General features: G+C 27.1%; 1 protein-coding gene across 2 annotated transcripts in view; it reads left to right on the top strand.

Moving 5' to 3' along the window:
• The first annotated feature begins 4,460 nt into the window (after positions 1 to 4,460).
• Positions 4,461 to 19,058, top strand: part of LOC112601074 — a 30,398-nt gene continuing 15,800 nt past the window's right edge. The window contains exon 1 of one of the 2 annotated variants that reach the window (XM_025348507.1): positions 4,461 to 4,747. In XM_025348507.1, coding sequence (XP_025204292.1) covers positions 4,718 to 4,747 — 30 coding nt within the window. In that variant the 5' untranslated portion in view covers positions 4,461 to 4,717. Of the gene's footprint in view, positions 4,748 to 10,748; positions 11,307 to 19,058 lie in introns of those variants that run through there. The other variant, XM_025348498.1, reaches the window with a different exon arrangement.

Genomic DNA, 19,058 nt, shown 5'->3' with positions numbered 1-19,058 from the left:
AGTTTTATATTATACGAGTATCAAAATAATTGTTTAATTTCAGATCGTAAATAATATAAAATATAAGCGGCTACTTAAAAAAAAAAAACAAAATTTTATTGGGCTATCATCAATAAACATCAAATATAGTTATTATATGTTGATTAAATATTTCAAAAATATAATTTACTATGAATTAATACTTTTATTAATAATAATAAGTATTTGTTGATACAATAATAGCCGTGTGAAGTATGTTGTTTTCGGTCCATCAAAAGTATTATAATCAATTAAATCAAATGTTAACTTTATACAATTTATGTTGTAATTATGAGATTAGGTCTATGATAATTTTTTGTGTACGTTAAAGACCTTATTAGTTTCTTTGGTTGCAAACGAATTGTGTCCCAAATACTGAATTGTGTCCCTATGTATTTTTCAGGTTAAACAAATTGTGTCCCTCAAGTTTAATCAAACTAATATAAATAAAAATTAAAAATAACTACACAAATTATTTTAATAATATAACATAAAAAGCAAATACTTAAATCAAACAATTTTTATAAATTCACATTGAGAAATTTGTCTATTGAAATATTAAAAGTATGTTAAATATTATATTTTACACGAAAAATAAGAAGTTCGTATAAAAAACGTCATATTATTATAGTAAAAATGTTAATGTAATATAACAATAATTGATGTTATTTTGCCTAATAAATATAAATAAAAAGTAAAAATAACTACATTAACCGTTTTAATAAAATTACATATTAAGCAAAAATTTGAATAGATAGAATCGAATTTTATTCTGTAACTATCTTATAAAATATATGTTGGTAATTATACAACATTGAAATGAAAAAATTTCTCGATTTGAATTTATAAAAACTTTTTTTATTTAACTTGTGTAAAACTTCATAAAACAGTTGGGACACAATTCGTGTACCCCACTTTTATCATCGGGACACAACTCGTGTACGATAAATTTAGTCGGGATACAACTCGTTAACTACGGTTTCTTTAACTAAAAAAATTAAATAATAAATATTTTGTTGTGTTCATTTTTACGTAAATATTATTTTTTTAATAGATTATAATATATATATATATATATGTATAAGTAATGATTATTCTTACGGAAAAACGACGTTTACTTATATGAATGCAGGTATTAATACACTATATGGATGTAAGTACTTATACATAACATAATACTATTATTGTAAGTTTGCTAAAAAAGTATGACATTCGCTTTAATTTGGTTTTTTGTTTATATATCCTTAATTAATTTTATCTTGTTGACATATTAAAATTTCAAATCATAAAAACACAAAATATACACGTTTTTTTATAGAAATACGTTTGTGAGAAACATTAGTAACTACAGATATATCTTTAATTACTATTTCCAATAACATAACGTTATTTTCGATCTTGAAATCGATAGTCATATAATGTGTAATACAATAAATAATAAGAAATCGAAAGTTGAATAAGTGTTCCTAATATAGGTATAAATCCATTTTAACTTCAATTAAAAAATAACTTCCTTGGTTTTCTACAAATCTATAATAAATTAAGCGGAAGAAATCAACTTTACTTTCTTGTTGTACGGGAATTGTATGTTTTAAATTAATAAAAATATACTTTTCAGTTTCAATTATAAAACAATCTTAAGTGAATACAAATATGCAACGATACGACAATATATTTTCTGATATTGTAACATAGTAAGGTTTTGTATTGTTTATTAAATTTTTTTTCTATTTTTTTTTTTAATTATATAATAAACTAAATGAATGAAAAATAATAATTAACTGATTGTAGATACTTTTTTACTACTTGAGTCTATATTTGAATACTAAGACAATTTTAATTAACTTTTATTGATTTTAATAAAGTTACCTTAACGTAAAAGAATGTCAACATACTATCATTAGACATGAAAAAAAAAAAACAAATACATTTGTGACTTATTTGCTTTATGACATCTATTTAAGTATACCCACGCAAGTAAATCATATATAATAGTTTTGTATAGCATAATTAATTTTTTCGGTCAACAATGAATTAATTATACTTATTATAAATGAATAAGTAAGTTACTATAGTAATCCTTCAAGTATCTACTTTATATGAAAGTATGGAACTAGCGGGTAACCCATCGCGGCTTTGTCCATGAAATTTTAATAAATATATAAATATATAATAAAAAATAATTTATGACAACAATTTTATTATAAAACTTTTCTATAAACTACATTTCATGTCAACATTATATAACTTTTGGGCGTACTGACTCTGGAGCTTGCTACATAAAATTATCCATGTGAAAAAGAGTAAAAATGAGGAGCAGAGGCTCACAGCTTATAAGCGCTTATTCGTCGATGATTATACATATACAATTTATACGTGAAATTTTCTTTTTTGTAAATTTCAACCTCTTAAATTCAAAATTTTGAAAAATCCTTGCATGGTGAAATTATAATATTAATATATTCTCGAAATTTCATATCGATAGATCAAATAGGTTCAGCTCTGCGTTATTATAAATTAGTCACTACTCAGAATAGTTTCGTATTTATATGCACAGATTATAAACGATAATCTTAATAAATATGAGCACATTTTTTAATCTATATACTAAATCTGTATTTTTAATGTTTATTTTTTTTTCTGTTTAAAGTAAAATAAGAAAAATTCAGTAAAGGTTATTTTATAAATCTAACTTCAACGCTATGGGTAAAATTTAATGTTGCATCTTAGCTATACATATTTTAATATTTATAACGTTGTATAAATCTAAAGGTCACCAAAGGCCATGCAACGATTTGAATTGATATTGTAAACAACGAACATCATATATAATTGAACCTAAAAAACGTGGAAAAGAACTGTCAACAATGTATGTATACCGAGTCAAATATAAAGGGAATAGAAAAAAAGTACATGTTTTACCCAAGAATATATTTTAGTACAAAATATTTTATTTTGACTAACATGGTTAATATTTGTGGTAAGGGTACCTTAACCGTTCTATTCAAACTTTATATTATTTGCTATACGATTGTTATAAAATATAACTAATTCAATTTTTTTTTTTTTGTTCTTTGAATAGATGACACAATCATAATCTACAATAAGGGATTTTTTTTTTTTTTTTAATTTAATTTTTAATTAGCTTATGCAATAGGGATATAGAATATTATATAAGTATGCCATACATGTGTTTATACTATTATATACGATGAGCCGTTAGAGAAAGGTCCAGAGATATTGATTTAAATGTCACTAATTTATCTTATTAGGTATGAAATAATAAAACAATTGGAATTTTTTACCTTATGCATATTATATCATAAACATAATAATTGTAAATTATATAATAGTATTATTTGTCATTGCACGTCATATACAAACATGTAACTGAAGACTGAAATATCGTTCGTCAAAATGTATTAAATTAGAATACTATACGGATAATATCGAAATAATATTTTTGTATAGGTAGTCCGTGTATATTCCGTATATATTAAGGAAAAAAATAACAATAATCATCGTCAGAGAATTATTCAGGGTAAAGTTTGTAGAATTAGCGATAAAGGTATATTGTATTATTTTAACTAGAATAAAGTCTCTGATTATTTTTAAGCGTCGCCCCTACTTTCATCAAATCGAGATATTTTTTTAAATATTTATATTTATAGTTGTCCCGATATATGTTGCACATTGTGTAAGTCCCCAGACAAAGACTGTACAGTTTTAGGTAATAAAGATACCTATAGTTACTCATTTCCCTCTTACCACTTTCTCTCTCTCACTCCTCTCCACCCCCACTGTATCAATCAAATAAGACGATAACTGTGCATAAGTTTTGTCGAATGGTCAGTGGCGGTGGCGGCAATAATATGTAACATAGGCGTTACGTAACCATTGTACTCGCTGTTTCCTCGTGCAGTCGTTCTTATAGCCACGGCCTGTATCCGTTTCATCTAATTCCTGTCGGCCGTCAACGTGTGTTTATACGAAATATAAACGTGTTGCCCCGGGTCAAGTCGCGACCGGACCGCTGTCGTCGGCATTGGCGTTCATGTCTCCTTACTTTCTTTCTCTCTCTCTCTCTCTCTCTCTCTCTCGTTATCTATCTCCATCGGAGCTGTTATACTGTAATATGTATATTTATGTACATATAGATACATACGTAGTATTATATTTTTAACTGGTAATATCGACTAGACGGATAATATATTATTATACGCGCGAATAGGGGTCAAGACAATAAATCGGTAACGACGGCGACGGCATTATCGGGTGTTATACAACAATAACAGCTTCCAGACAATAAAAAACAAAAACGATTATTTTTCCTATTTATTATATAGATTTACCGCGAGTGCTGGACATTCGCGAACCGGGCGTGCCCCTGCGTGGGCAGATATATCTCGAGTGGGCACGCGACGACCACAGCGGCGGGTTCGAAATGGCACACACCTGGACATCATACCGTCCAGACCGGTCGCGTCGCGTACTCCCGTGTCGCCCATGTGTTGTCGTTTTTGTGTTAATAATCGCAATATTGTGTCATTATAATGTGGTGTTGATGTTTATGCCACCGCTTACCAGTGCCGTGTAGTATTATCATCATCGTCGTCTTAGTTGTATCACTAATAGAATATTTATTGTTTTCGTTGTCGATTACTGTCGAAAATAAGGAAGACGAATAGTCAACGTTGAAATGGATTTCGGATTGTATGTCGTCGTAATCGTAAGTCAATATTTTATTTTTATTTTTATTGGATGGTAATTATTTTTTCATTTGCATTAATGTTTTAAACTTTAAAAACAAAATTATTATTGATCTTTAAAGAACAATGAAAAAATGAACGCTACAAAATAAAAATGTCAAACCTCTATAATAATTTAAATAAGTAAGATTACAAAAAAAAAATTCAATCTATTTTTTTACAATCATTTAGATAATTATTTTTGGACTTGGCCGTAATATTTGATAAATTATTATAATTTAATTTTACTTGAGAAAATCATAAAATTACCCATCATATTGATAATTTAATCCACCCTTTCTTTAATTGAAACTAGGGTGGATTAAAGCTCAGGATGGGCGCAGTAGTAAAGAAGTTATTTTACATTTAATTCAAATTTGATGGTACTTAGTTTGCTATTTTAATCAAATATTTTAAGTCTCTAAAATTTTCATTGTTTTAACATTTAACTAAATGGTTAGGTTAGGTTACATAGTAACCTAACCTAGGTACTTATATAGGTATTATACAAGTTTTACATAGTACTCGTGCATATAATACACCTATTATATTGTATTATAAGCTTAATCTATGTATATTATACTTTTAGAACGGTATTTAATTCGATTTTTTTAAATTTATGAAATAAATTAAATCCGATTTTTTTTGGCATTTTATCATTTTTATGATATAATAGAGACCAGTATTTTTACTTATATACTACCTAATCCAATTTATAAAGTACGTAATATTTATAGCCGTAATTGAAATTGATATTTGTCACCTACTTACATACAGGTAGTTTAAAAGAAGAACATGTTCTTCCACTATTACGTACACTTTTTTTTTGGATTTTATTACCTACTTATCATTATGAATATAATTAATAATAAAATGTATATTATGTAATTATGAGAAGATAATTTTATTGATAATTAAATGTGTTACATCTTATACACATAATTATGCATATTTTATTTATTTCTCATTAGTACATTGCACACACGTAGATATAAATACAATTGTATTTTTTATAAGTTTAACTATTATGTTAGGCTTTGGTGCCCTGTTACATATCTGCCAGCATAATGTATGTGAATTTACTATTCAGTGATAATATCTTGTAGATATAAGATAGGTTACTATACTCGTATACGTACTTTAAGAGAAACTTAGTATTGCTAGTAATTGAATGTAATATTGAATTAAATGAACCGCCTGAACGCTTAAATCTGACTTGCGTAGTTAACATTGTAAATGTAATCAATATTTTACTGGAGTAGTTATATTATACTTTTAAGACGGTAATAATAGGTAAGTAAAACAAATATTGATTCATTTTGTATACAATCATTCAATAGTTCTCTTTTCTCTTTAGAATATTTATTAGTATATCTATTTCCATCGGGTATACTTGAAGCTCTGAACATTAATTAGTTTGGAACGTTAGCTGTAGGCATTGGGGTGAATTTCAAAATAAATTAACAGTATAAAAGAGGCATAAATTAATTATTAGACTATTTAATTAAAAGTTTGACTAGAAGTTATTCGTATTTCTGATTTAAAAAAATAATAAAGTTGGTTGATGTCTGATCAAATTATACTTAGAGTACTCGGACGGCTATATTATTACACATGATTTAATACAATCGGTTTATTGTTTATGTATGAATTCACATCTGAAATATTCTTGGAATGTTAATAAACTAAAATGTTTAAACAAAGAATTAAATTTTCATATTAAATTTCTATTGTTTCTCCATCTGTAAAAATTTTTTTGCATCTTTACAATTTATTTTTTGTTAATTAGTGCAAATATTTATTATTAGATATTTCATAGAACATAAATTGTATATATTTATATGTGTCGGCTCTGGATCTAATGATGCTTGATAGTTCGTTATACAAACTAAAGTCCTTGGAACTTTATGGTGTCCAACACGATATAATAACTGAAACAATATACAAATATGTATGAGCCCTATAAACATTAAATACACGCAGGCCTGAAGGTTCACTTTCACCGAAACATATTGATTATTTATCATGAATTCATGATCTATTGCTACATATCTAAGTCCTTTACAGCATAAATGTAATCGGTAAATCAGCTCTTATTACAATATAAATTAGAAAAATTTAATAGTTCGAGACATTAACTTCTTGTTTTTAACTAAAAGTAATTAACAGAATATGTTTTTATTACATTTATTTTTTGATATATTATATGTATCAACTGTATGCTAACTTGAGCGTATTAATTTACACACGTAGAAAAGTCTAAATGGAAGTATTTATATACAGTAAATACATTTTTTTTTAAATTTAAGCTTACAATTACGTTGATCATAGTTTTTATTCTTATAAAATATCCTTGAAACGTTTCTTAATTTGGAACCCTGTATTTATGTATTCAAAAAATGTATTTTGTGTGTATTTTGATTCAATAAAATTTTTGAATGAGAATATTTCAAGGATTTTCCCATTATTAGGTATTATAACCTAGGTATATTTACTATACAGTTTATTATCCCACAAATATCATTACTATGCTCATTATTACTTTTCTGTTTGTTCTTGTATGATAAATGTTCAATGGGATCGTCTTGAACACAAGTCTATCTAGGAATAACAACGTTGAAAGAGAAAAAAATTTTGTCGTCACATTTGCGAGAAAAACAATTTAAATCTGTTTTTCAAGATACAAGGTCAATATAAATTAAGAGCATTTATTATTTTGCATCCTACTTTGCAAAACCACCTCCGGATTATCATCCTACATATTTACCAAACACGCAGATCCCACTTTTTGACACAACGTGATAATTTAACATTGACATTGATACAATTTCATGTCCATATGCATGATAATAAGTAATATATATTTAATATCTCTCTCTCTCTCTCTAATATATAATATTTACATATAATTTAAGTGAGTAATGAGTTGCAACAATGCATAAACAATGTATGTTGTATGTTAGGTGCGTTCCGATTGTGTAATCCCTGCACAAGGACAATAGTATGAACGAGAAGGTATATTTATGTTTATAATCTAAGTGCCTCTACTTAGGTAAATTTCCTTGATGATATGAAATTAATTTAGATAATTTGTAGCGCTGGATAGTAAAAATTAACTGTAAATCAAACTAAGCTAAAACAAAGGTTAAATTATAGCAAAAAATATTATTTATAAATATAATTTATTATAATTTGCACAGTAATATGAGAGCCACTATTTCCTCTTAATCATCAATCAACTACCTATTGATTTTTTACTGTAGGCTATTTCCTACATAAATTAAAACACCCATATTAAAATCTAAATAAGGTATGGAACATGTTTTAATATAACATTAGTTGTTATATATTTTAAAGATTTTTCTTATCAAATTAATTTAAGTCATTATTTATTATGGAATAAAATATAAATTTGAAAAATGTTGAAAAATAAAGCTTAATAATTGAGTAAAAATTATCTTATAAATTATCAACAATTTTAGCTACAAACCCTCTAAATTCAATTAAATTGTTAAGAAATTTTCGTTAAATACAAACGCATTTAGTATAACAAATGCTTAATAGGTACATAAATTGCAATACATTTTTTAATATATAAACATAGTATATTCATTATAATATTTTATATATTTTCAAACATAGAACATTTATCATTGTAACCATATATTGTTTGAAACAATAGATTTAATCCGTGTTATTTTTTAATTTGATTATGGTTTACTTTTTATTTTTATAAATAATTTGTTGCTAAATAGGTATAAAACAACTAAATTGATTCAAAAGTAATTTTTGTTTAGAACATGTATAGATAAAATGCGATTGTTCAATAATAAAATTCGAAACACACGACCATACAAGATTCAAATGCAAATAAAACTATTATAAAGCGATATTTATTTTGGATTTGTTATAAGTCTCAGTACAGTACATTTTCGATTTTAAAACTCATATGATATAAATTAAGAATAATATAAATTACTTATACATATTATTATATAACAGTGTATAAATTGTATTCATTATCAGTGCTTCTATAATATTATATATGTTTCTAAAATACTAGTATTTCAACAATATTATTGTTAGAATACATTCAGATTCTCGTAAAAATATTCAAAAGACATTGAAACCTATCATTTTGTTAACGCATATGTATAATTATTACTCTCTAAACGGTATCTACAATATAGACATTTTGATAGTTATAGTATGACAATAAATTAAAATATGTTGTTTTAAAGACATAATGAGTTTTTCAGTCAAATAGAAATATCTATTTTGTCACATAAGAAGCGGTCAATACATATAATAATATTATTTATAATAACTATATGTTTTATATTACTGTTTATAACACAAATTATGCAGCTCATGAATTATTGTAAGAATATATAAAGAATATATAAATTCTGTTTGTTGTTTATTATTATTTTTTGGTATTATTTATTTTTTTATTATTACTAATCTTTTTGTATGCTAATATTTCATGATTTTAAATGTTTTTTATAGTGTAATAATTGGACTACCAGCCCGTATTTTTAATAAATAAAATAAAATAAATACAATTATTAATCACTACCTACTCAAATTGTTCGTATTTATTGCGTCCGGAATAAAAATTATTATTTTTTTAAATCGGTTATTTCATAGACATTAATTATGGAGAATAAGTTAATGACGACCAGATAATCACGTAGTATTAGATAATTTCTCTTAGTACTTCCGTGGACAATATATCCCGTAAAAAGAAACCACTATTTATTTTCTATAGAGTATATAGACTGTGGTAAAATAGTAAATACCCGCGGTCCGCACGACCTCGTTAAGGCAACGACGGCGCCTATGTTCAGTGATGATAGTATTAGTTACGGCGACCGATGACCAATGACGACATAGTTGATTACACCACAATAATCTACGGAAATCCCGAATTTGAGATTTCCAAGACATTACAAGCCATCGAAAAGTCTATATGATGCATTTAAGTGTAACTTCTTCACATAAGAAGTTATTTATTAACTGAACATAATTTTAAGATTATTGTACAACTTAACAGGTTAATTTTATTTTAAGGTCTCGTTAAATTTAATGGGTAATTCTTATACTAATTTATTCAGTTGTTTATATTGCTCATAATCTTGATGCAAATAAAATTTACTCGCGTCAATAAATTAATTTTCTAATCATTTAATAGCTGAATATTTAATAATATATCGATAATATTTAATAACTATATTTATGTAGATATTTGTGTATACTCCCGTCACGTGACTCGTAGACGATGGACACGAAACGATTGCCGGGAAAAGGCAAATCCGATTGGCACAAAATGTGTGAAATAGCATAATTATACATTATTAATTAATAACTAGCTGCAGATCTAACTGGGATCTGGCTACACAGACACTATTTCGTCACCACGTCGTTGCACTGTAAATGAAAAAAAAAAAATGCGTAACTATTTTTATAATAATATATGATTTCTAATACGTTTAGATACACCTTTTCGCAATTATGCAGTGACCATAACATACGTGTAATTAAATTTACATTTAATCTGACATTTGCATATGGGGTAATGCGTTCGATTGTAAACGATGCGTTCAGTATGCAACCACTTCGTATTTCTTAAAAGGTATAATAATATGCAGGTTTAACTAAAGTACTTAAATACCGCGTTTATTTTGCCGTGGATAAATCGTCACCGACAACAGAGCGGACAAACGAGACACGGATACCGCGGTGCCGGTTACGATATCATAACGCCGTAATGTCATGTTATGTATAAATATACCTATAATATTATAATATAATATACCTAATATATAGCGATGCAATCGGCCGTCGGAAGTTCCGCTTTCGATTTCCACTGTCGCGGCGGCGGTAGCTGCAGGACGACGCGTAGTGTTGTAGAGGGAACGGACGGTCGAGTCTGTGGGGACCTGTTCCGCGTGTGGTAGTCCGCCGCAGCGAGTTTGCGGCTTTCATTCGTCACGCGACAACCGTATAGTATAATATCGGTGTACGCGCGACGACGTCACCCGCGCACGTTGCCGACGCCGCCGCCGCCGCTACACTCGTGTCCCGTACAGTTTTCCGTTTGCGATTTCGTAATAATTTACGAGTACACGTCCGCTTTACTATCATTCCTTCCGCCCGCCCGTCAGTCGTCAAGTCTCACACGCGACCGACCGACCGTGTTAACACGTTTTATTTCGGTATTACAATAATTCATAATATTATTAGGTATACTATTATAGCATAATTGATAATAACGACGCGCAATAACACCTTACACCGAGGGGTTAAAACGTTTCGTTTTGCCGCCAAGTGACACGACATTATACCCGTGCCGAGGTTCGTGTTCACCCAGCACTCTAGACGATTCGTTCTTAATGGGATCGCAATAGTCGTCGGACACCGTTGCTCCTGCGGGGAACCATTATGCCGACTCAGACCAGTGATGTGACATCTCTTGCTGCCGTGCGGCGTTCGTCGCGGGTAGCCCGTCTGGCGTACACGTTCTACTGCGTGTTCCAGGTGAGTGAAAACGCGCGAGAGTCCAGTGTCCATCGCGATTACCTAAAGCTAAACTACAATAATATGTTGTCGAAATTGGATATCGAGCTTTGTCGCACCACATATGCTTACGAAATAAAATTGTTATCCGATATACTACCAAGTTTACTTTTTTATTTTTACGCCTTCAAGCTATAGGGTAAATTTTACGAGTTCTTTGAATATGCGAGTAAAAAAAAAAAAAAAAACAAAAAAAATCGTTTATTCCTAGTAACCTATGTTTAAAAAGTTTTAAAAATTGAATTGGTACAGTATAAAATGCTTTAAAATTTGCTTTTTCCTTTACATTTTTTAATTTAAACTAGTTTTACTTAATCAGTTCTAAATTAGTTGCAATTGCAAAACATTTTTATCTCTTGTTTTTACGTTTAGTTAAGTCTTTTGTTTTTTTGTAAATAGTTCAAATTATATATTCACATTTCACATATCAAATCAAGCGATATTCCCGTATGCCTTTATTTAAAAAAAAAAAAAAATTCTACTTGAGTTTATTAATAAATAATAACTATCACAAGCCTGAAAAAAATCAATAAATAATTTTAGTGCTCAATTAAGTTAAAAATGAATTCATTAACAAAAGTTTTTTTGGGTAAATATACAAAAATAGTGTATGTTAGCATCACTTCTTTGTAAGAAAATTTTCGGGGATGAAAATTCGATAAAAATTTATATTTAATTTCAGTTAAAACAATAACATTTAATAAAGTATAATAAATTTCAAAATATACTCATTGTGCATTAATTTAATTAATCGAGAAAAATACAACTCGATTATTTAAATCAAAAGTAATGTGTTTAAGATAAAATATTACACGCAATTTGACTCTGTCTTTATTTTTTTGGTTATGTAGAATATGGTTAATGTCCATTATAAACAGGTTGAAACTGTTATTTAAATATTATTAAAACTAACCTAAGAACATATCCATACAACCATGTAGTTGCTTAATAAAAAAAATTACGAATCTAAGTAAATGTTAAGTAATTATTATAAAAAATAATCAAATGATAAAAGTTAACTACATTTTTTAAATAATTATTAACGTAGTTATAATTTTGAACAAAAATTTTAGTTATAATTGTATAGTTTAATATACTACGGTATGACTTGTGCTAATTAATTTGTAAGAAATGTCAATAAGAGAGTTATTTATTTCATAATTTTATTATTATACTAAATATTATAATGTTTTGTAGTTTTTAAATAAATCTAAAAAATATAGTTTTGAAATTGTGACATTAAATCATATTAAAATATTAAATATACCTACTAATAACTAATTTGTATATAGCCATAAATCAATTATATTTATATCTTTATTAGTAAGTAGTTTACAAGTTTATTTCTTTTCGATTTCTTGTCATTTGTAAAACGTAATTATTTTACAAAACTTTATACATCTGATATTAAATATTTTAATGTTTCATAGTTTAATATTTTTCACTATTTCACATGATGCATAACAATAGAATGTGACCATAAAAGTAAATCGTCATGTGAGAAAAAAACATAACGATATGATGATATACCTATTCAGTTGTAATGTACTCACTCAATGTATTGCAAGACAAATCGTATGTTATGAACTATGAATACAAAATTACAACTTTCTAGTGACTTAGAAGGCAGAATAATTTTACAGAAATGCTGATAGATATTTATTGTACATCTTATTAACATCAATTTTAGTATTGAATCCAATACAGATTAATCAATAATTATATTTTTCATTTTAATTCAGTTAATTCGATTGTTATAAAACTATAGCATACCTATACATCATTCTCATAACTCATACAATAATGAATAGGATTTTTAATTAAAAACAATTTCAATATGATTAACTTGCAATTAATTAATTTTATTGTTACTTGGTGTATAGTATTATTGTGCTTTTTTTAATAAATTAAATTGTAAAACTTAAAAATTGAAAAAGTTATAGGAATTTATTATTATATAGTTAAACGTTAAACACGTAGGTACTTAGAATTCTAGATTGTTGAGATAAAATAGCTTGACCACCTGGATCATAATTTATTTAAATTGAGATGGTAAAAATCGATTATGGTTGAAAGATTTTTGACTATTAATATTTTTAAGCCATGTAAAAATTATAGGACTAAAATATTTCCTTTTATACTGCAAATATGCATTCCAATTGATTCACAAGTAATCGTCATTGTAATGTTAATGTACTCTTGAAGATACGTTATGAATATAATTTATGTATTTCGTCATTGATTTAAAAAGAATCCTGTGGTACCACCCTTGGGTATATCGTATATATAATGTCGTCTAAAATAATTTCATTTAATATAAAAAGAAAGAACAGATTTTTGCCATCGGCATCGATATAGGTATGAGTATTATTAATTATACACTATTAACACATCATTATAAACTTCAATATTATTTTATTTTAATAATTGAAAACTGATATTCCATAATACATTAATTGATTGTTGGAAATTGAAATAGGTACGTAAATTTATTATTTACAAATTACAATGGGCATTAAATTTTATAGTTTGTTTTATCGTCATTATTATGAAGCATTAATTTGGTGTCCTATGATGATCGCGTGACATAACCACGTGAAATAGTGACTCAGAGTCAGTTCAAAAAAATTACGTTTTGATGATCAAAACATTATATTACAGCATCTCTTTCACCTAAAACGTTCGTAATATCTAAGTAAACCATGTTTTACACATGAGCAATCAATTTATTTAAGCCTCGAGGAGTTTAGTAATAATGTCCACACTTCATGCTATTCATTTAAACGGAAGTATACGCACGTAGTAATTTCGCTCTAAAAATAATTTTCTAAACTGTATTCAACTGATTTATATTTTTATAGAGTAAGCGAATAGATCATTTTCACGCATCAATAATATAATAATATGGTATGGCTCTAGTTTTTATTAAAACTTTCGTATAGAATACAAAATTTAATAAGTAATAGTTAATTATTGTACTTTTTTTATTTTATCATTATAATGCATAATATTAATAGTTTGAACTAATTTTGTATGCAACCGGTTTTAATTTATCTTATCAATTATACATAAATATAATAATTTATTTAAATTTGTTGTATATATATTTGTTCAATCATTGTAGTTCTTGAAAAAATAACTAAAGCTTATCATAATATTTAAAAATTTTAAGTTTGACAAAGTAGTAAATTATTAACTTATAATTTAAATAAAATAGGTACCGGCAGTGATATTTTAAACTTTTGTGCTGACTATTTCTACAGTCCTACGTCAATTGGTCTCGTAAATTAGATTGACTGTTTCTTCTGCTGAGATAAAAACAATAAAAACCAAATCTTTTGTTTTGGAAATGTTGCACCCGTAAGGTGTTTCATTTTGGCATGATAGGCAGGGCCTACGCAAGTGATGACCTTCGTCCTGCATGGTGGTCTCTCTCCATTGTAAACAAAAGCTGTCTCGGTTGGAAGCAACTAGTAATCGACGGCCTGGAACAGTAGGTGTCTCCTTCGGTGCACTAAATTAAGAACAAATTAAAAAATAATAATAAAACATTACGAACAGTCAATTTAAGTTCGTCTCACTATACCGTAGATCGAGGACAAGGTCGGATCATTAAACTCGATCGGCTAAAACTTAGGGAATGTAGTTTTTTATCAAATGACACTTCATGTCCACCGATTTTGTTGGGTGTGACTATTCATAAATAACCTTTGAGCATAGTTTTTATTTGAATAACTATAATATGATAAATACATATTATGTTAAACAGATAGCTATCAGAGTTCATTTAAAATTTAAAGATGTGATTAAAATTAAATGAACACATTATTAGAAACGTTTAAGCTAGTAAAATTATTTTGACTTACCATAAATATTTATAACTTTTAACTGCACACCATTCATTTATATATTATATTTAATAATATTAATACATACGATATAATATAATATAATATATATATGTTCATAAATTAAAATTTATACTTTGATGTATTGTGATAATAATATTGATTAAACGTAATTGATGTACATTTTCAGACAGAGTGAAATTGTACATTTATTTTTTTATTATTATTGAACTTTTACAATTTTACTTTATTTTTTTATTTCGTATATAATCCCAATTAACTATAAAATTTAGTTGGAATATTAAGAATTTGAGTCACGATAAAATTATTTTATTCAGAATAACTGGTTTAGTTTTAATAAAATACTAACACTCAATTATTTTTACGAAACGTTTATTAATTACACTAGTAAATTAATTATGTATATAAATATACATCAATACAAGTTCGAGGTCTTCTTTTATTTTTAAAGTAATTAATTTTAAATTTTCTTTCTTTAACCTTAGATTTTTTTCTTTTCAATAAGTATATCATAAGTACATATTAATAACTCAAGGTCCAAAATACTTGAATTTTTGAACTATAACAAAATATTACATTTATTAATATCTAAATTACATAATATATAAATTATTACATCTATTTTTAAGTACTTTATTTACACAGACTAAGCAAATAGGATAAAACAGTTGACAGTTCATATATACTTTTTTCTTGAAATAGGGTTACGTGAAAAACAATATTTATACATTTTATTGAATTTTTATCATAAAAATCTTATATTGCTTATATAAAAAAACCAATTAATTCATTAGGTTATTAAATGTTCAGTTATATAAACAATAATAACAAACCTTAGCGTCAATTCGTTATTATTTAACTACCTATATCATTATTAGCTTATTTAAAAGTCATATTTTTAAGTAGAATAAACTTGTTTTACAAACAACTTCTTATTTCTTATTCCTTAAAATCATCTCAATATTTTCATTTATCGATTTAAGGATATAAAATAACTACATATCTAAAATATTGACTTTTTGCTTATAAATTAAAACAATTTACGATATATATATATAATCATGATCTCATGGTAAAAATAAAAAGTAGTATGTAATGGTAATAGCAGTAAATAGTGTAAATCAAAAATATGACTTAGTATTTATTTGTCATACAATTTTTGGTCACGTAATAACTATAATGATGGTTTTACACTAATACTTTGTTTATTATTATTTTTGTTCCACGTCGATGTTGAACGGTACTACTACATTACGTTGATATATTTAGTATACATATATCATAGTAGGTACTCTAAATTGATTTTCTTAGTATTAGTGTTATATACCAGTATTTGCTGTTGTTATTGTTTTTTATTCAATAATAATTTAATGCAATGTCCAATTTAAAGTGTGTATAACATTTTTGCGGTTTCCGGCATTGTAGCACGTGTGGTACTAACATCGAATAATATATATTATTGTAACGGGCATGTATATTATAAATTATAGGTGTTATTTTTGATATGTTACCTGAATAAATAAATATTAACTCTATCGATTTGTTTTTAAATATAATTTGTATGATATTTATTTACCACTGGAAAAATATTTGATTCATAACAATATGGGAATCATCATAGTAAGGAATTTTCTCACAGTAGAAAACTGCACTTCAAAAAAAAATAATAAGAGTAATAATTCTCATTGAAGCTTTGAATAATAGTAATTGTTTTTCTAATTTTTATTATTTATAGTTGTACACAATTTAGGTTTAACAGATTGTATAAAGGTATAATTATTTTATTCGTGAGAATTTATTGAATGGTACCTATAGAATAAATCCATAAAAAAAAAGAAATGGATACAAAATTTAGATATAAGTAGTTGTACATTAGTATTAAATTCAAAATTACAACTATTTTTTCAACAACAAATTCACATTATTTTAGATTTTTATTTTGAAATAGAGTACCTATACACTGTACAACAATTTGGAATAAAACTGTTGATGTATTTTAGAGTCACTCGTCATTATTAACAATAATTCTGTACTTAGTAATTTGGTATTATTTTTGATGATTGAGTCGGTGCGAAGTGCGAAGGAATCATATTATTACAAAACTACACAGCGTTGGCAATAGAGGAGTTAACATGAACTATTTGTGCAGGTCAAATGCCATAGCTTATTATTATAGATATACCCTAATCTTCGAACTATTGCATTCGAATCGGCTAAATTTACATTTTTCTATATATGATCGTATAGGTATACTCATGTTATATTATACAAGTGTTGCAATAACGACGATCGATCATGGACACGCGATTATAAGTTTATATATAATAACGGCAAAGAGATAAAATGCGGAAAATATTATGTGGAAAATGTATAATATGTATAAAATATAATTTCTTTCTTGTAGTGGGCTATCGCGCGTTTTTACGTCGATAAAAATAATAATGGGTACAGTCGGTACGGGACAGTGTAAGCGTAATGAATAGAATTCTGTCGTGACCGAAGCTGAATTATACGCCAAGCACGCGATCCACCGGTCCTCGCAACAGTACTCTGGGGCGCTTTGACCTGCAAAACCATCGGTGAACCATATGATCGTATTATTACTACAATATTGTTATGACGCATGTATAATATTATTATATTATATTGTTATGCACAGTCCCACCACTGTGATCGGGTTTGCGACATAACGCTCGTTTCCCTTTTTCTTTTTATTACTCAGTTACATATTACACGATAAAAATATTGTTCGTATCGCTGATGCACAGTATCTACACGCATGGTATTGTACTGTAATATTGTTATGGTGTATGGCGGGAGACCGGTCAGACGAGGATATAATAATAATAATATATTACTATCGACTGCAGATGAGTGATCTAACTTGATATACATCGGCCAGGCCTAGCAACGATGTCATTTCCGCAGTATCCGACCTGGAGGGAAGTTGTAACACGTCACTGTGTGTGAAACTCGTGAGCTCTGCACAAATGAACACACACACCTATATGGCTATATAGTCACGCGGTATGACGTCTGTCGCGAACGACGACAAATTCGTTTCTATTCCTGCAGTGGTTTATTATATTATTATTATTATTATTATTATTATTATTTATTTGAATATTTAAACTCCAGCACTGTGCATTACTGCATTCTATACAATTTATGTTTATACGGCGGGTATATTATTGTATTCAGATAAAGTTAATGAAGGCAATATTTTCGGTTCGTGTTCATGGCGCACAAAATATGTTTGTGTCACCTTCCGCGGTTGCATAATATTTAATATATATTTATATGGTCGGCTCATTTTCAAAATGAAACGAAACCGCTTAGATGCGTTTGTGTGAGCCAGTATAGGTATGTAAAAATAAATGTAAATTTTATTGTTAAAAATGCGTGTATATACTACATACTAAGATTTTGAAATGTTTTATTCTAATAAATAACACACCATTAATGGTACTTAAATATATAATAGTAACTACACTTCAGTTACTATATGGAAGCGAACACTAAATATTTTTTATTCCAAATACAAATTCAAGTTGACATTCGATTACTATTTTACCTGTTTTGAAAATCAATATCCTTCAAAACTAAATATTTGAAATAATTCCAATTGATAGTTGATACGACGATATTTATATAATAATATGATCAAGCTTTTTTCGATGTCTTAAAATTATGGATTCATTGTATTTAGATTAATTAAATAATATTGTCCGTTAATCGAAGTTATTTATAAATGGTTTATTCAGGCATGAAAACGAAACAAATACCAATCAAAAACCCTAAATTATCTATAGTGATAAAACTGTAAAGGAATTATAGAGTAGGA

Source organism: Melanaphis sacchari, unplaced genomic scaffold (assembly GCF_002803265.2).
Source record: "Melanaphis sacchari strain LSU unplaced genomic scaffold, SCAv2.0 Contig0_pilon_pilon, whole genome shotgun sequence".
Lineage (NCBI taxonomy): Eukaryota > Metazoa > Arthropoda > Insecta > Hemiptera > Aphididae > Melanaphis > Melanaphis sacchari.
The sequence above is the reverse complement of the archived record's forward strand: the minus strand, read 5'-3'. Positions and strand labels throughout refer to the sequence as shown.